The sequence below is a fragment of the Fusarium vanettenii genome (assembly GCF_000151355.1).
Source record: "Fusarium vanettenii 77-13-4 unplaced genomic scaffold NECHAsca_167_unmapped, whole genome shotgun sequence".
Lineage (NCBI taxonomy): Eukaryota > Fungi > Ascomycota > Sordariomycetes > Hypocreales > Nectriaceae > Fusarium > Fusarium vanettenii.
In genome coordinates this window covers 1-18749 of record NW_003315723.1, presented here as the reverse complement: position 1 = coordinate 18749, position 18749 = coordinate 1, and the positions used below count along the sequence as shown (strand labels likewise).

General features: G+C 40.9%; 6 protein-coding genes across 6 annotated transcripts; 3 read left to right on the top strand and 3 right to left on the bottom strand.

Annotated features, from left to right (window-relative positions):
* Window positions 1-2976: 2976 nt before the first annotated feature.
* NECHADRAFT_56645 (uncharacterized protein) lies at window positions 2977-3963 on the bottom strand (the record flags this gene model as incomplete). Its single annotated transcript, XM_003039113.1, has 3 exons — window positions 2977-3605; window positions 3658-3677; window positions 3728-3963. 3 exons carry the CDS (start codon window positions 3961-3963, stop codon window positions 2977-2979), a joined length of 885 nt encoding a protein of 294 aa, XP_003039159.1.
* Window positions 3964-4422: 459 nt separating this feature from the next.
* NECHADRAFT_56650 (uncharacterized protein) lies at window positions 4423-6392 on the top strand (the record flags this gene model as incomplete). Its single annotated transcript, XM_003039116.1, has 5 exons — window positions 4423-4691; window positions 4760-5150; window positions 5206-5709; window positions 5780-5862; window positions 5921-6392. 5 exons carry the CDS (start codon window positions 4423-4425, stop codon window positions 6390-6392), a joined length of 1719 nt encoding a protein of 572 aa, XP_003039162.1.
* A 1915-nt stretch (window positions 6393-8307) lies between these two features.
* On the bottom strand, window positions 8308-10300 carry NECHADRAFT_89479 (uncharacterized protein; the record flags this gene model as incomplete). The annotated part of the gene is made up of 5 exons (XM_003039112.1): window positions 8308-8347; window positions 8423-9080; window positions 9134-9336; window positions 9385-9838; window positions 9898-10300. 5 exons carry the CDS (start codon window positions 10298-10300, stop codon window positions 8308-8310), a joined length of 1758 nt encoding a protein of 585 aa, XP_003039158.1.
* A 1119-nt stretch (window positions 10301-11419) lies between these two features.
* NECHADRAFT_9125 (uncharacterized protein) lies at window positions 11420-11833 on the bottom strand (the record flags this gene model as incomplete). The annotated part of the gene is made up of 1 exon (XM_003039111.1): window positions 11420-11833. A coding segment is annotated over one exon (414 nt), but the record flags the coding sequence as incomplete, so codon positions are not given.
* Window positions 11834-12366: 533 nt separating this feature from the next.
* Window positions 12367-13324, top strand: NECHADRAFT_98461 (uncharacterized protein; the record flags this gene model as incomplete). Its single annotated transcript, XM_003039115.1, has 4 exons — window positions 12367-12398; window positions 12451-12790; window positions 12861-13086; window positions 13149-13324. 4 exons carry the CDS (start codon window positions 12367-12369, stop codon window positions 13322-13324), a joined length of 774 nt encoding a protein of 257 aa, XP_003039161.1.
* Window positions 13325-15765: 2441 nt separating this feature from the next.
* On the top strand, window positions 15766-18188 carry NECHADRAFT_89476 (uncharacterized protein; the record flags this gene model as incomplete). The annotated part of the gene is made up of 18 exons (XM_003039114.1): window positions 15766-15989; window positions 16654-16676; window positions 16711-16736; window positions 16816-16827; window positions 16978-16983; window position 17062; window position 17224; window position 17366; window position 17449; window position 17532; window positions 17607-17613; window positions 17664-17674; window positions 17749-17755; window positions 17806-17816; window positions 17880-17894; window position 18019; window position 18120; window positions 18184-18188. The coding sequence occupies 18 exons, from the start codon at window positions 15766-15768 to the stop codon at window positions 18186-18188; spliced, it is 354 nt and encodes a 117-aa protein (XP_003039160.1).
* Between the last annotated feature and the right edge of the window lie 561 nt (window positions 18189-18749).

Below are 18749 nucleotides of genomic sequence, written 5' to 3'. Positions count from 1 at the left end.
TATATCTAATATATAAGGGCGCTAAAGGTTTATATATATCTATTTTAATAATTATAGACTAATTTAATTATATTAGAGATTTAGATATATAAATAGGGTAATAAATAATAGTTATTAATCTTATAGGATAAAAAGCTAAAATAGCTTTTATAGCCTAAGATAATAATTAAATTATAAACTTTCCTCTATAATAATAGCCTATAGCAAAAATATTCTTACCTAGATATACTTTATATACCGCGGGGATAAAGCTATAGAGTAAATTATTAATATAATTTATAGAATATTATAAGGTCTATTATATTAGATTAAGATTTTTAAGCTAATCTTTTTTTTCCTCTAGCTAATTATACTTATTAATTAAGAGGTATAGGTTATATTAAAATACTTTAATTAAGATAGGATCCCCTTTATAGTAGTCTAGAATTAGGATATATTATCTTACCTCTATAAACTTATCTATAAGGATAAAATTATATTTAGCTAAGCTAAACCTATCTAATAGGATTAAGAGAATACCTAAGGCTTCTATAAGAGATTTTAAGATATAGATATCTAGCGAGGTAATAGATTTAATTATATTATATAATTAATAACTTTCTAGGTACTTATTAATAGATTCTATCTCTATATATAGAATCTAATATCCTCGTCGACTTATTAGGTACCGGTACTTTACTTTAATAATAATCTAAAGACTAGCTAGAATAGGTACTTATATTACTTATTATAATATAGGTTACTTTTTATCTCTCGAATAGCTAATATAGGGTTCTAAAGCTCTTTTACTTTTTATAAATATAAATCCCTTTAATCGGGGTTAGATTAAGATATTATTCTTTGCTCCGGCTAAGATTAAGGATAGTTATTTCTGACCCCTGGCCTTAGCCCTCGGATTTAAAGCTATAATATCGGGCCTAATAGCGAAAAAAAAATCGGCTTTCTATATAGTCTGCGAATATCTAAAGGTTTAGAGTATTTAAACTTAAGTTCTATTATGCCGCATAGTATATAATGCGAAGTAAAAGGGAAAAAAGCTATAATATAGGATAATCTTATATTTATACTTATTATTACTGCGGTTTATATCTAAATAGAATTATAAGCTTTAATAAATAATTAAGGTAAATATTTTATAAGGTAAGGTAATTTAGTCTAAGATATAAGTAATAATAAAGTACCCTTTATTAAATATTACCTTAGCTAAAATATTTCTAATTTTTAGGCTATATCTTTAAGTTTTACTTAATTTTATTTATTAGCTAATTAATATTAAAAGGTCTAATTAGTAAATAATCTACTTATTCTATAATCTTAGTAATTATATTAATAATAGCTTTAATAGTTATAATAATATTTCTAATACCTATAGTAGCTTTAAGATAATTCTTTATTTAATATATAGCTCTTAAAGCTAATATAGCTATCGCAATAATTAGGTATAACTCCTCTTATTTAAAAACCTCCTTATTAAACTTTGCGATAAGATATCCCTATATTATAATAATTAAAATTATAATTAAATATATTATTAGATATTATTTAATCTTAGATAATTTATAAATAAAAACCCTTATATAAATCTATAAAATATATATCTATAAGAGTAAATATATTAGAGTTATTTATTTCTTTATAAATTTTTACTTAAAGTTTAGATCTTTTTTATATATCTTCCTCTATAATTATAGGCTTTTAAAGTATTTCTATTAAACTATATACTTTACCTTTCTATTATATAATACTAATTATATTATAATAAGCCAGAATATATATTAGTATACCGAGATAAGGGAATATAATAGTAATTATTTCCTTTAGGCGTAAAAAGATCTATTTAGATTCTTTTAATATTAAGTTTATTATAAAATTATTAAAGAAATACCTAATAATATTAATATAGCTAACCGCATAGTATATAGCTACCTTTTATTTAGATTAATACTTAATTAAGGGATAAAAATCACTAATAAGAAGAAGACTTAATAAATAATTAAAGTATATATAATATATTTTAATTCGGGATATTCTAATATTAGATTAGAATAAAAGCTAAGGAAATTTCCTTTACTATATATTTAAGTACCTTACTTTAAGTTAATTAAAATATAAGTCTTATCCTATTTAGATATAAATTTATCTTTATTTTAATTTATTATCTTTAGATCTAGATACTACGTTTTAGATCTCTTAATATATAGGTATTATAAGAATACAGAGGATAAAAATAATTAACTTACCTTAAATACTTTATGCTTCGGAGGCGTATTAAAACCAGCGACGGAGTTAGGTAGTATTCGGAGTAGACGGAGTTAGGCAGTGTTCGGAGTGGACGGAGTCAGGCAGTGTTCGGAGTGGACGGAGTCAGGCAGTGTTCGGAGTGGACGGAGTCAGGCAGTGTTCGGAGTGGATGCAGAACGACGCATATTTTCATGCGGGGACATGATCTCCGAGAATGGACACCACGGCAATTCGAGAAACAAGCCGAGCTGCAAAATCGAAGAGCAAGTAATCGTAACGGTGTCCAGTTGAGCTTTACTGTAGTGTAAGGTGTTTCCCTGCTGGTGCAGTATCACAGCATACCGCAACTTTTTATTGCTGCTGTTTGTAGCCGTGACTGGCAGACTTTTGAATCTTGTAAACAAGGCAGAAGAAGGTGAACAGAAGAGCCGGTACTCGGATTTAGCAGCATGATCTGGTTAAGAGTCTTAAATAGCCAAGTTAAACTCTCTACGAGCTGCGTTGCCAGTCCATGGCCACCATCCTCAGCCTGCAGCGATGTTCCACAGGTCAAGCATGTACGCCTTCTGCGTTGAGAGCCCAGAGAATTTTTTGCATTGGTAGCAGCCTTCTTGTTGAAAAGATTCGGCGGCGTGTGGCCTCCTTAACCGTGTAGAAGCCTTTCTAGTCTATGTCCACCAATTTGACCAAATTGAGGGGGGCCTTGTTCAGACCTCCTGCTAACGATCACAGTTGTTAAGTTCTCGATACCTCATTGACCACCTTGTTGACGCAACTTCCCAATTGTTCGATCCTGACTTCGACAACATCACCGTCCTTAAGCCATGGCTTTGGATCTGGCATACCTAAGACGACTCCATCCGGCGTCCCCGTCATGATAACTGTACCTTTTTGTAAAGTCGAACCCTGGCTGAGAAAAGAAATGATGGTGGCCACGTTGAAAAGCAAGTCGTCCGTGTTGCTATCCTGGCGAAGCTCACCATTGACAAAGGTCTGTAGTCTGAGACTGTCCGCAGCTCCCACGAGCGCAGGTGAAACTAGCATTGGGCCGAGTGGTGCGAAGGTATCAAATGACTTGGCATATGACCATTGTGGTATCGATCCGGCATGGGCGGGATCTCTTTGCCATGTCCTTGCAGATACATCGTTAGACGATGCATATCCAGCAACATATGAGATTGCCTCCTCCTTCGAAATGTTCTTTCCTGCTCTGCCAATCACGACAGCGAGCTCCCCTTCATAATCAAGACTCTTCCCCTGCGCAATTGGATGCACGCAGATGTCTTCGTCAAATGCTGCTATGGCTGCCCCTGGCTTCATGAATAGTGATGGATACGGCGGAGGCGTACGGCCGGTTTCGGCAACTGGGACACCGACATCAGTCTCCTAGACCTGTTTAACCCTGAAAATGCGTACTGTGCTTTCTATAATTGAGTCTGGAATCGATTAGTACGTCCTGCTCCCGATCAGGATCATGGTAGCTTACCCAATACATTTGAAGATCGGCACATCACCCGCATTGAGTACTCCAAGGAGCTTCTGTACTTTGACCTTCTCTTCAGTTCGGGTTAGTGAAAAAGGGTCCCCCCCTGCCAATCTGACAGCATAAAGCTCCTGTGAATCTAGGAGCTCTTTCAATTCATTGCTGTTGTTGATGCAAGGATCTCCAAACGTAATCCTTCCTGATTCGTCAACAAACCGAATGAGTCTCGACCAAGCCATAGTTCTTCCACAAGAAAACCGAGGATTCGAAAAGCACTATCTCTAGGAAACTGAATAGGTCCTCCACAAGGGGTGCTACAATGCCACCAAGTCAATTTATGTGGAACCTGCGGGCTTGTTACAGGAAGGTGCCGGGCTAACTATTACGCGGAAGGAAGAGTGCCGGCCCCATGGATTAGCCACCCGACATCCCGTGCTCCGAAGCCGAGGCTAGGGTATCCCGAGGTCGGGTTCTGGCAGGGCCTTGTTCGGACAGCAGAAAGCCACCCGTACCTTCCGCAGTGCTCCGCTTGTTCCCGATTTCCGAGACACAATAGAATCCCCGGGGGTGTGAGGGGATAGCGCGGGGAAACATAGCAATGGATGAAAAGCACACAGTCGTTGTATTTGAAGCAGTCACGATGGATTCTTTTTGGGTTACACTTCTTCGCTGAGACACTTACTGCAAATCGTACAAAAATGGCTTCCTCCAACAAAGAGTATACCTTGCAGAACGAATCGCAACGGATTTTTGAGTCTTTGGTCAACGACAAAGGCCTTGATCTACCTGACGAAATCAAAGCATTGGCCCACACCGTCAAATTTACAGGCGATGAGACGCAGCCTTTTTTCCCGGTTCCTTACAAAGTAGCAGAGACGCAAGCTGGTATCATTGGCATAGTTGGCCTCCTTGCGAACGCGATTGGCAAGGCTCGATCTGGAGTTGAACAGGATGTTGAGGTAGATGTGTACGTTCCCGCCTTAAATGAGTGAATGCCAGGCAAACCAGTGTTCTAATCAACTTGTCATCCCACAGCAATCATGCGATGCTTGGAGGTCTTGGGGCGCTCTTTTTCCGCCACGGCGGGGGTTGGTTATCTGGCGACAAGGCCCAAGACGCTGCGGTACAACGATGGGATCACGGAATGACGCGTGAAATGTACCGACAACTAGGCACAAACGTTTACCAAACAAAGGACGGTCGATGGTACCAGCTTCACGGAAGCATGGACCCAACGGCGTTGCTTAAAATGCTCGACCTACCACAGCATGACGACAAAAACATGGATTTCATGGGTATAGTGAAAGTCTATCAGGATGTCATCAAGAATTGGGACTCTGAGCTCCTTGATGACTGGAGCAACAACGTCTACCGAACGCCAGGCTCAATTTGTTACGAAGTTGAGGAGTTTGCAGCCCACCCTCATGTGGGTATCTTTCCACCACCCCCTAAACTTGGACGGAAAACTAAACGTAGCGCAGGGCATAGCTCTAAAGGACGAACCCTGGTACAAGGTGATCAAGCAGGAGTACTTCTCGCAGTCGCCCGTGGCGTGGCCCAAGACTGATCCCAACGACCGTCGGCCCTTGGCTGGTATCAAAATTCCAGATCTGTCTCGAGCCATCGCTGCACCCACCATCAGTAGGGTATGCGCGGCTCTTGGTGCGACAGTCATCAGAGTCAGCTCTGAAGTCAACACAGAGTTGCCGTTAACATTGATCGATGGATGTACAGCCAAGATCAGCGTAGATCTCAACCTGAAGACATTCGAAGGACGGAAAAAACTCATGGAGCTTATCAAAGACGCGGATATTTTCGTTGATGGCTATCGTCCATCCGTCCTGGAACATCTCGGATTTGGACGTGATGCGGTTCTTGGACTCTGTGCTAAGAGATCCAGAGGCATCATTTACGTACAGGAAAATTGCTATGGATGGAAGGGACCGTGGGTCATTCGCCCCGGCTGGGCACAGATTGCGGATACCGTAAGTCCAAAACTGCCTCTGGTGTTTCGCCAAACATGGAACGTCGGCATGCGGGAACTGACACAATCAGGTATCTGGAATTGGCCGTAACCTCGCACGATTCCACGGTTTTGATGAGGCACATCCATTCCCAGGACCCAATGCCGACTACCTGTAAGAACATTCTCTCTTCGATTTCGAGCAGAGGAGTTTGCTAACGCGATGTGTGCAGGGCTGGCCACGGTGGAGCCGCAGGTGCTTTGCAGGCTCTTTACTTGCGCCATAAGCACGGTGGCTCATACGTTGTACAGTGTTCATTGCTTGTAGCCGATCTCTACCTACTCAACTATGGCATGTATACCGAGGAGCAACAAGAGCGCTTGAAGAAGCGCAACGCCGAACTGATGGGAACCAAACGACACTATGATGAAGTCGTCTCCACAAACATCAAACGATATGCTATCAAGGCATTCGTCGCCGATCGCAAATACGAGACAGCTGTGAAGGAAGAGTATTTCCAGACCATTGACGGAGCTCCCTGGGGCCTGGGGCCGATTGATGTTGTACGCCCGCCTTTCAAATTGGGCCACAAGCACCTCGATTTTCCAATTGGCGCGGCACCTCCAGGTTATCACTTGCCTCAGTGGACTGTGGAAACCAACCAACAATTTGTACCTCTGGCTCCGGCTACAAATGGCCCGTAGCATGAAATCTCAATAGATTGACAGAATCAATTTCTGCTGTAAACAACTCCCTGTAATCACAAATTATACAGACTTAACGTGATGAGCGAGCAGGAAGTAGGTAGGGAGCGAACAATAAGCACTAAGAAAACCCCAAGATAGTGAGCTCCCGCACTTATATTATGCTCGCATGTAATTAATCTTAAATGTAAATAACCTCAAGTATGTTTTCATCAGTAAGGATATTCCTTATGCGCAGGCGGAGACGAGCTTTTCTTTTGATGCAGTGTCTACGACGATCCTTTGGGATATATGTACGAGGTTCGGACTACCCTATGTCCTTTGGGACTGGAGTTCTATGGAGAGACAGACGAAGGCGACGGAACAATAACAGAGTGGTATTGACCACGATGTGACATCTTCTTTAATCGTGCTGGAGCGCGACTCTTTTCTTTGCATTTTGTCGAAGAGGTTATGTGACGGAGTCAATTGTGAGTATGAACGGGGGGATCCGCGAAGGTTGAGTGTGCTAGGAGAGGTACGCAACCAGGAGGATATTCCATTACGGTTACGGCAATTAGCAGAGCGGAGTATTTCAATAAATAAGGCTATCTTATTCCGTGCCTTTCTTTCGGCACTTTATCTAAGGGATATGGCATTCATCGTGGATGGTGCGCCGAGTGACGTATGTAAGGAGGGCGATGGTCCTCCGGGTGATTAGATAATGCGTGCTATCAATCTATTTTCTTAGACAAAGCAGACTTTGATCAGTTATTGTCTCTGATATTACTTGTTTCTATAGTAGAAAGTATAGTTAGTAGTATCATGTATATTTACAGACTCACGCGAGCATAAGTTAGCAATGAAGCGAGCCCTAGCATAACCAAACCCAGATCAATGGGTGAGCTTCTAAGTTTTAATATACGAGCATTAAATTAGTATTTGTTTAATTAAGTATGAAAGTGAAATATAAAAGTAATTATAAAAACACCAAGCCGAAGGCGCAGGTGGAAGTGAATATGCATCGTGAGATCCTTATATAATAAGATAAGTGGTAGTTAAAAGTCAGTAAGCTTATATTTAAGTGAAGAACCTGAGCTCCACGCAGTGGGAATATCCATTCCTTTTCTAAACTTACGGAGCCCGAAGGGCGACGTGTCGGAGGAGAGGGAACAGAGTGATATCGACGAGGACTAGATAATAAATAAATATCATGAAATATTAAAGTATAATAGAATAAATAAAAGTAAATAACGTTAAAAAGTTTAAAAGATACTAAGTATAAGCGAGACAAGATAGAGTAAAATAATATCTAAGAAGAGAATTAAACTAGAGGGGAGATTCTTAAAAACTTATCCTAGGAAAGTAATTAGATTATTAGAAGGTTAATATTAGGTAAATATAATAAGCTATACCTAAATATAGTAAGAAATAAAGTCCCCTTTTGTAACTAAAGGCAATTTATAACTTTAGTTTAAGGGGGGACTATAAGATATAAGATTAGACTATTAATAAGTATCTAACTAATTGTATTATATTTTGACCATAGTATCTCTAACTCCCTTCGTATTGATCCCAATATGCAGAGCTGTTTCGTAGGCATTTCTAAAAGGCCGGGTAACTATATTCAGGCAACATCTGATTTTCTGAATAGTTGCGAAACCTCTGCTTTCATCCAACACAAGTGAACTCCAGATACTGCTTTGTGCAAGCGGACTGCGCAGAAGCAGCTGTGTTTTGATACGATGTTGCGAATGATGCGAAGTTTAGAGCCGTTCCATCTTGCCTCGGTGCTCCGGTGCTACAGACGCCGGATCCTACCTAAAGTTATTTTGTTGCATTTCTTGCTGGGATTGACTACGGAGTACAGGCACTGCGTTTCGATCTTCTCAAATGAAACAAAGTCGGTAACAGGTCACTGAGCTCCTATTTGAAATCATGATAATTCCATTGGTGCGCGCATTTTGCTCTCAAAACTATGATACCAATACCAATAGTAGGGATACACAAAATATCAAGCTTATGACCCAAACATCGTAGCAGGAACAAACCTGTTCGTGACGAGAGGCTTCTCTATAGAGATCCATTCGTGCCATCGAATTTTGCGGAGCATGTTCTTAAATTGCCATCCAGTCCAGGGCATCGTGTAGGTAATCCAGCCAGCGTCGTTTTTGTAGTAGGTGACACAGTCACGGCGAGCCCAAACGAAGACACCATTCTGCCTCTTCTGCAACTCAAGATTGTAAGCATGCTCGACATCACGTGCTGGATGAATAGCCAGCTTTCGGCCTTTCCGCTCTCGACGTGCCATTTCTGCGACCACCTTGGAATTGAATCTTGCTTGCTGTTCCCAGTTGTCCTGCTGAGAGGACCAAAGAGTGGCCGAGTTGGGTCCGAAGCACATGAACATATTGGGGAAGCCGTTGGTTGCCAGTCCATACAGAGCCTCTGGGTGCTCCTCCCACTTCTTTTGCAGGTCCTGGCCATTAATGCCAGTTATACGTTCATGTTCGAGATGCTTGGACGTATTGAAGCCGGTTCCGTAAATAATCACATCGAACTTGCGTTCTGTCTCAACACCGGTTTTACAATCCGCAGAGACGATACCTTCCTCGGTATAGCGGATTAAGTTGTCTCTCAAGGTGGTGACGTGTGGTTTCGCAAGGCTGGAGTAAAAGTTGTCAAGACGAAGGGGGCGTTTGCAGAAGTCTACCAAAAGTAAGCTTTCAGCCACGAAGACAGTCTTTTGGAGGAACACTGACACTTCGAATGCGGTCTCAAAATTTCGCGAAGTTTTGGGTCCTTGATCTCGGACTCCATATAATCAATGGCTGCCTTCGTCATCGAGTCATTCAACGGATCGTTATCGGTAGACATAGCCACTGAAGCTCCCATTTCGTTGCACTCCCAAAAGCGCTGCAACCAGGCAAACAGTGGAACCCATTTCAAGGCCCATCGGAATAGCCTAAGGAGTGGTTAGCTCAGAGCGAATCGGATCTTGTAGGTTCCATACCGAGAATACGCAAAATCGCCACGAGCCGTGCAGACTGGTGGTGTCCGCATGTAGACCGACAGGCTCTTGGTCTTGTCCACGATCTCTGGAATGATCTGGGCGGCACTGGGTCCGCAGCCAACCACGGCAACATTCTTGCCTGTGAGATCATAGTCGAACCTCCAATGTGCTGTGTGCCAGGAGGTGCCTTTGTAGTTCGAGCGACCGGGCGTATTGCCAAATTTTGGGCGATCAAGGGCGCCAACGCATTGGATGACCACATCAGCGATCCAGTGTTCCAAGATTCCAGTAACCTTATCCTGGACTCCTACATTCCAGATCATGTCTTCATCACTCCAAGTACAAGTCTTCACGAACTTGCCGAACTGTGTACTTCGTTTGAGTTCGTACTTGTCCGCAAACCTTTTGTAGTAGTCCTGGATCTCTTCTCGTGTAGCGAAGTAGTGCGTGTATTCTAATCAAGTCAATTCTTTTCTCCGTTGGCTCTGCAGGAAAATAGATGGGTAAACATACCTTTGTTGATTTCAAACGATGTTGTATAAACCATTGCGGGAGCGTCACACGCACAACCTGGATAGCTGTTTTTCAGCCATGTGCCACCGAAGTCGTCGAGAGCGTCGAATATCTGCAAATCGTCGCGTTTCACCTCGCCGTCCTTGAGGATGATGGCAGCTTGCTGAATACCAGACACTCCGGCACCAACAATAATGACTCTCTTCCTGCGGGACTGGGGAACGTTTTCACTGCCTGTCGCACCGCTCGCCTCCTCAATCTCGTTGGCCTTGTATCCGGAAACCGCGCCATAGTCAGCTGGGCCTACCGTGCCAGCATCAAAGGATTTCGCCAATGGCACGTATTGGGTGAGGCTGGAATTGCCACCGCTCAAAAGAGGTCGTTCTTCCTCGTTGAGATGCATGATTGTGATTGTGAAGGAGTTGTGGGATGTGTGGATGCTGACAGCGTGTGGCAGTTTTAAGGCGCGACAACTCCCCCAACTTCAGCCAGTGGCAACCTGTGGTGGAATGTGGTCGTTCGGACCCGGCGAGTGCTCCAGGGCACCTGGGGAGCGGGGCCCCGCGCTGTGTTCATCGGGGTTTTGGCGTCGCCAGTTGCTGGGTCCGATAGTTGCACCACAGACTCCGACCGAAGCTCAGCTGATTCGGCATCGATACATGCAATCCGAGTTACGCGGAACCCGGGTTTCCGATGTGGCTAGAATCCGGTTCTTGCCACACAGTTCATGGTTGGGCTCGCTGAACTCATTTTCCTTTCTACTGGAAGCCTTTCCAACTTGACTCTCGGCACGCAAACTCACAGTACACAGCTAGACCCGGTGCACAAATTGATGCGCTACCTTAAGTTGTGCAGTCTAATGCACTTGCACTGCTCCCTTGAATTTTTGCCAACTCGACAATGTCGTCGCCTGTCGCTTGCCAGCAGACTCTTTGTGGTAGACCTACACACCGGTTTATTGCTTCCAGCAGGCGCAATTTGCGACTCCAGACTGTCCACAACAATCACAGGACTGAGCATCTTACGTACTGCAATAGCAGAGCTCACAAGGCTGAGTTCGTGCCTAGAACAGTGCTTTCCAAACACCTGTAACAGGTCTCTTGTACATAGTTCAACCTCGATGAGGCCAATTGACAGTGTTCCTACGTGTATTTATAAGACGGCACGCAAGATTTCAAAGTGAAATGTGTGAACTTTCGTTTACTTGATGGAGTAAAATGTTTTACAACTGTGTGCTGAAAAGCGTTTGTGCTCAAGGCCAACCAGCCGCCGTCGAACCTGATCATAAGCAAGTCTCATACCTTGCTCTCTCTAGCTTTTTAATTCCAGTGGCAAGAGTTCTATCGTGTGACTGGGAAAAACTTGGTAAGTAATCTCTTGCTATAACCATGCGTAAGACCTACCCGTCAGGATCGCGAAGAAACCCAATCTGAGTATAGGCAGATAGGAAGTGCTTGTCGAACGCATCTTCAGAGGTGTCGCTTGGTAAATCCAGTGCCACGGCGGAGGTGTCCTCGGGTGTTTTCAGTACGACGTACCCCAGTTTCTGTGCTCGCTCCAGAGCACTCCTCGGGCTGGGGACTAGGAATCCAAGATGACCGAAGCCTGACGCCTTTACGGACCTCACTGCTGGATCATAGACAGGAGAAGACGAGGCACCTTCGCTTGACTTTTCCTGGTTGCCATGGACGTGAACCAGCTCCAGCAAGCCTGATCTTGAACTCATGGAGCCAAAAATGTCCGATGGAGTTTTGTCTTCAGGCGTTGCGTAACCAAGATAATACACAGTCATGGGACCAGTATTCCACTGAAAGAAGAGAGACATGCCCAGAAGTTCGGAATAAAATTTCAGAGATTGCTCCGGGTCTGTGATACGCAGCATGGTGTGACCCAGTCGATAGCCCGTACCAGCGCCATTGGAAGTGGCTAATGCATCTGGGATTCTAAGCTCACCGTGCTCGACGACAGGTAGGACCATCTTTGCGACAATGGTGCCAGTGTGCGGTGGAACCAAAATGTGTATTCCATCGACGCATTTCAAAGTCGGCACCGATGAAGTTTTCAAGGCAGAGCCAGCAATTCTTTCCACTCTTACCAACTCGAAACTTTTGCATTAGGCCCGTGCTAAGCACCATACCCCAGAGCCTCACGGAGTCGGGCAAGCCACTCGGGGGGCCCTGTGGTGGGGCACAGGTCGCCATCGGACCCCGGACCCGAACACCGCAATGTGGGGGAGCCAGAATGCTGTGATCACGAGGAACCTTGTGCAAGCCTTCTTCTGGGGCCAGGCGCCGAAGTCGCCTCTTGAATAATATAGTCTGACGCATGTCCTCCTGATAATCACAGTGCACTTGACACCACGTCCCATACACAGTCACGCTACTATCATCGTTTGAGCTGCACCATTAAGACGCGCTTCGTACATCTTTGGTAACACAGCCCATTTCTAGTCGAGAAGCAGCGGTAAACATGTCTTCACAATCAGGTGATGCTCAAACAATGTGAGTATCAGTCCTTTTTTGTGGAATTGAGAGTAATCTGTTCTACTCTCAGTGTGGTCACGGGCGCCAATCGAGGAATTGGTCTCAGCATTGTCAAGCAACTGCTGAGCCAGTCTGGCCCTGGCACCCTCATTATCGGCGTGGACTTGGCAGATGAACAATTAAGGCTTCTGAAATCCTCTCCGCCCGACAAGTTCGACCATGTCACTGGCGATATCTCGCAACGATCTACAAGTGAAAAAACTGTCGCCTTAGCTAAGGAACGCTCCGGTCGCCTGGACGCGCTAGTTTTGAATGCAGGCGTTCTCAGGCCGGTCGGTCTTGTCGCTGATATCAGCGTTGACGAGATGAAGAAACTTTTTGATGTCAATTTCTTTGCGCTCTTTCACACGGTCAGTGGCATTGTCTCATGTCGAGGATGTCTCTCGGGGAAATCAAGCTTACCTTCGTTTTGGCATGTAGATTCAGCTCGCCCTTCCGGAGCTGCGACGCAACCACGGCAAAATTATTATGACATCATCTGGTGTCACCGATGAACCCTCCACGGCGTGGGTTGCGTACGCTTGTTCAAAGGCGGCAATGAACTATTTGGCTGCGTCGATACCCTTGGAAGAGCCGGATGTGACCACCGTGTGTCTCGCTCCCGGCATTGTAGACACTGGGATACAGAAGGCGGTTCGCGATGAACGTAAGTGTGGACTGGTGCTTTCTAGTGGATGCATGAATGACTGATTCTGTTTTTTGCTCCAGATCAACAAACCATGCCAGAAGACCAATACAAATGGTTGGCAGATCTGCATGCAAAGGGAGAGCTCCTTTCCCCTGACCTGCCTGCTAGCACTTTTGTCAAGCTGGCACTTCATGGTATCCCAAAGGATGCTGCAGGGAAGATGGTATACTGGAACGATCCTCGCGTGAAGGCGTGAGAGAAAAACTTGGAGATTTCCCGCGTCCAAGCACCAATCTGGCCATACCAATCATGTAAACTACTTTTTCAAGAATGAGCATTCACAATGACCCATTGTTTGCCACGAACTACGAATAGGCTGCTTCCTGCGAAGACTTTACAGCAAACAACAGGGTACATGGATTCAGGATTGATTAGCTCGTCCTGCAGAGAGATCACGTTCTATGGTTCTTTCCTTGTCGCTTACCACTCCCCCAGAAGTTCTCAAGCATGCTCAATATTTGTTCTTCTAGACGTCTTCTCACGTTTGGTGCTTTCACACAAGACTCGTTACGTCAACACTGTACCCTTGCCTTGCGCCAATGTCAATGGTCCCGTGTGTGGCTTTTTCCTCACAGATTTCTCATATTTTCAAGTCACGACACGAGGCTGTCATGCTGACTTGCACACGCAGTCGAAGAGTTTCTGTAGGAAATCTTGTCGTCCTGTATATGACTAGTATCCTTCTCCGTTGACACCCAGGTTACATTCCTCACATCACGGTCTTTTTCGCTATGACTTTGGAACGCTGGGAGACATGTCACATAGCTTTCGAGCAAACTCACCGCTCTGTATGATTCTCTGCCACTTGTAAATTTTGATTCTTGGGCCATGTAGTAAAGCTCCAAAGGGTCATCTCACTATATGCTAACAAACCGATTGGACCGGCTTGTGAACAGGACCAGTGTGCCCGTAGTATTCTGCCATTTGTGCCATGCAAAAAGCCGCCTCTAGCAATTGTTAACCATCGTCTTGTCACGTCTATCAGAATCATTGATGCAGTGAAGAAGCATTGAGTTGTTACGCGGGGCATGGTTGATATGCTTAAGCTTCGTCTACGGGAGGTAGCGATGGAGGTCCAGAATGTGTCATAGCAGTAACCAAACATGGTCTGGACACATGGCGCCCGAGTGATGCTGTATCTCCATTCTGGGAAACTTTCTGTGGACAATTTTTCGTTGGAATTCGGTGTCCGATCCTTGTCCCGCGAGCGGGGGTTTCGTTGGAATTCGGTGTCCGATCCTTGTCCAGCGAGCGGGGGTTTCGTTGGGGAGTGCCGATGTCCCAGGGCCGGGCTAGAATATCCCCGCTAGTAGGGAGGGCGATAGATTTCCACCGAGTAGATCACCTGATGGAACATTGGATCTCAATTGGTTATGGGATGCCCCACAGAGGCTTTTCACCTCGCCACCCCGATCCCAGTCAGCTGTTGTAACGGCAAATCCGGGACAAGCTGAGGCTAAGTCGGACAAATCAACTTACCGTCGCAGGTGCTCCGATGGATTTGTGTCCAAATCGGTATAACTGTGTAAAGGTAGCTCGACATTCTCGACTAACAGTCAGGTCATCCACAGTTGAACAAAACAAAGTCACAACGCAATTGCAACTTCGTCAAAGATGGAAGAGAACCTCAAAAGAACATCAAAGTCATCGAATTGGCGGGATTTCATACCATCGCAGAACGCCGCAAGAAGTGTTGAGCTTGCAAGGTCGGACACTTATGAATGGGCCGCTTCACGCTGTAGTGAGCCGTTTATGATTGGGTGGAGAAAGCTGTGGAATGAGCTATATGAACGGCCGTATAAAGGGATCACGACCGATGGCCGTGTAGTTCCTGATCTGTTCTAGCTTGCAGACAACGGAGACAACCACGGAGCTCCTGTCGCTGCCATGGTGAAAGCAGCATAGAATCTGCTCTCTGTGGCAACTTTGGAGCAAAGACAGGCGATCAGCAAAGACATTGATGCAAACGAATGGCGGGCCTGGATGAATCCAGAGATTTATATATCTCGGCATGGTGTGCGACTAGAGGAGGCATTAAACGAGGTTTTCGATGCCGCACTCGAACTTGTGCGAGCGAGTTTGTCTGAAGAAGGCTATATTCAAGCAGTGGGCTGCATGCGAGTTAACTACTTTCTCGGCGAGGTTGTAAATGGGCGGAAGGTTCTTAACGAAAAGTCTTATAATATCACAATCTTCGGCATACCTTCAGAATCTAGCCCATGGGGCTGGCAGATTTTTGGTTACTATTTCGATATGAATTGTATGGTGGTCGGAACATAAATGGTGATGACTCTAGTGTTTATGGGTGCCGAGCCCAATGTCATTGATGAAGGCCTATATAAAGGCGCAGAGCTCTTTACAAATAGGGAGCAGACTGCTCTCTAGCTGATAAATTCTTTTGACCTGGAAACGCGCGAAAAGTTTCGTATATACAAAGAGCTATAGGGTCCAGAGTATCCTGAAGGGCGACACCACCGTGTAGATCAGCGATACCTAGGGGGAGCCTTCTAGGATAACCGGGTTATTCCCTACGAAGGTGTACTGGTCACTACGTTCTCACAGGACCAACAGAGTCTAGTTCGCAGACTTGTCTTGCTAAGCATCAATTATTTGCTAACTGGAGCACTTGCTTCGAAGATGGCAGAAGTCGATAAATACTGGCATGAGACATACTTCTGCTGGATTGGCGCGTTTAAGAGAGAAGACGGCTTCTACTTTAAGGTGTATTCCCCTGTTATTATGCTCGAATTCGATCACTATTCTGGGGTGTTTCTAAATAATGCGCTTCTACTCCCGTTTTATATCCATACGCTAGTGAGAACGCCCAATGGTAATGATTATAGCAAGGAGCTCCTGCGAAGGTATCAGCACCGTTTACAGCACAATGAAGCCTGAGGAAACAGGGGCAGATGGAAATTCAGAGCGCCATAGGCAAGGTCAACGGTGACAGGCTTAGCGGATGACGTGGTTCTGCGACATACCAGAGCATGATACGAAGGCCATTCACTCATCAGCTTCTTATCGAACACTCCGAAGTCTGAACTCATGGATGGATGGATGGATGGATTTTATTTCGCCCGGGGGGACACACCCCAGAGGGCCTTTGCGCTAAGCTATTTTCGTTTCGTACGGTTCTTCCATAATCACCCGAAGCCCCACAATTTCACTTTACTGACTGGTCCAATCTGATGTATATGCAGTGACAGGCCTGCTTGAAGGCCAATTTCTCCAAGTGTTCAGCATCCTATCCTCACAGGGTTGCAAATTAGTAACTAATTGTTAGTTTTAACTAAAAGTTTTTTAACTAATAGTTATTTAACTAATAGTTTTTTAACTCCTTAGTTAAAAAACTATTAGTTAATTATTAAAAACTAAAACTAAGATTACTAAGCGAAATTAGAAACTAAAACTAAAAAAAACTAAGTTATTCTTAGTTAGTTTTTAGTTAGTTAATTAACTAAGGAAAAAACTAAGAGAATAATAAGATGAATAATAATAATAATAATAATATTTAAATACCTATAGGTTATATTATAGCTTATATAATAGTAATAATAATTAATAAAAAATCTATAATAATAGTTTTATTATTAAAATATATATATATGGTAACTTAAGATTATTATAATATTAATTTAAATAAAAAACAAATATATAATAATAATTTAATTATTAAAATACCTATAGGGTACCTTAAGGGTTATAAAATAATAATATAATTTAAATATAAATATTGTAATATTAATAATATTTTTATAATATTTATAAGCTATATTAAGGGTTATAAATTAATAATATAATATGAATATAAATAATATAATATTATTAATATTATTAAAATATCTATAGGGTAAGGTAAGACTATATTATTTAAAATATAAATTATATTAAAATAATATAATAATAATAATAATATAATTAAAATACCTATAGGGTAAGTTAAGAGTTTAATATAAATAATATAAATTAAATAAAAATAATAAAATAAAACTATTATAATTAAAATACCTATAAGGTATCTTAAGGGTAATATATAAATTATATAGCTTAAATATAAATAATATAATAAAAATATTATAATTAAAATACCTATAGGGTAAACTAAGGGTTATAAGTTAATAATATAATAATAATAATAATACTAAGGTATTTATAAGATATCTTAATACTTATATATTAATAATATAAGTTAAATAAAAATAATATAATATTAATTATATTATTTAAATATCTATAGGGTAAGCTAAGACCTTTATATTTATATTATAAATTATATTAAAATATTATTATAAAAATATATCATAATTAAAATAACTATAGGGTAAGTTAAGACTTTTATATAATTAATATAAATTAAATTTATATAATATATTTAAAAAAAATAATAATTAAAATACTTATAGGGTAATTTAAGCCTTATATATAAATAAGATAAATTAAATATAAATAATATAATAAAAATATTATAATTAAAATAGGTATAGGGTAGGTTAAGAGCTATAAGTTAATAATATAATAATATTATTAATATTAAGATATCTATAAGGTAAAATAAGGCTTATAAATAGATAATATAAAGTAATTAAAAATAATATAATAATAATAATATTAATAAAATAGCTATAGGGTAGGTTAAGAGCTACAGGTTAATAATATAATAATATTATTAATATTAAGGTATCTATAAGGTAAAATAAAGTATATAAAATAGTTTAAATTAAATAAGAATAATTTAATAATAATAATAATAGTAAAATACCTATAGGGTAAGTTAAGAGCTATAGGTTAATAATATAATAATATTATTAATATTAAGGTATTTAAGGCTTATAAAAATAATTAAAATTAAATAAAAATAATTAAATAATAATAATAGTAAAATACCTATAGGGTAGTTAAAATTATATATTAATAGTAAATATATATTTATATTTAAATATTAAAATATATAAAAAAAATTAAAAATATAAAGAAAACATATATATATATAGGGTAACTTAGTATTTATAAAATATTAAAAAATTATAATAATAATAATAATATTATAAAATTAAGATTAAAAAAAAACTCTTTAAATATTATATTAAAATTAGTAAAAAAGAAGTTTAATTATATTAAAAAAAAAACTATATTAAAACTATATATTACCCTATACCTCAGCCTCATTCTCTTTAAAACCATAGTATTATAATAAGAGGATATTTCCTAAGGGGATAAACCGGTTATATTAGGTTTATATTAGCAAAGGAGAATATTATATAACCTTAAAGGGTAATATAATATTATATCTAGTAATATACTTAAGGGTATTAAATATAACTAAGTTATATTAATAGCTAAGGTAGCTATTATATAAGAGGGTATAATAAGCGCGTTTTATATACTTATAGTTAATCTTTAGACTAATATTCTTTAGGTTTAATCTAAGATAAGACTAATATTTCTAGCGTTTAGTCTCTAGATTAATATAGCTAATATTTAGTCCCTTTAGTCCCTTACTTAGTTAAAGTATTTCTATTATCTTTCCTTACTTAGCCTATATTATAGCTATAATATAAGGTTCCCCTTTTATTAGTCTTATCCTTAAGACTAATTTTAGCGACTAAGTATTATTAATAGGT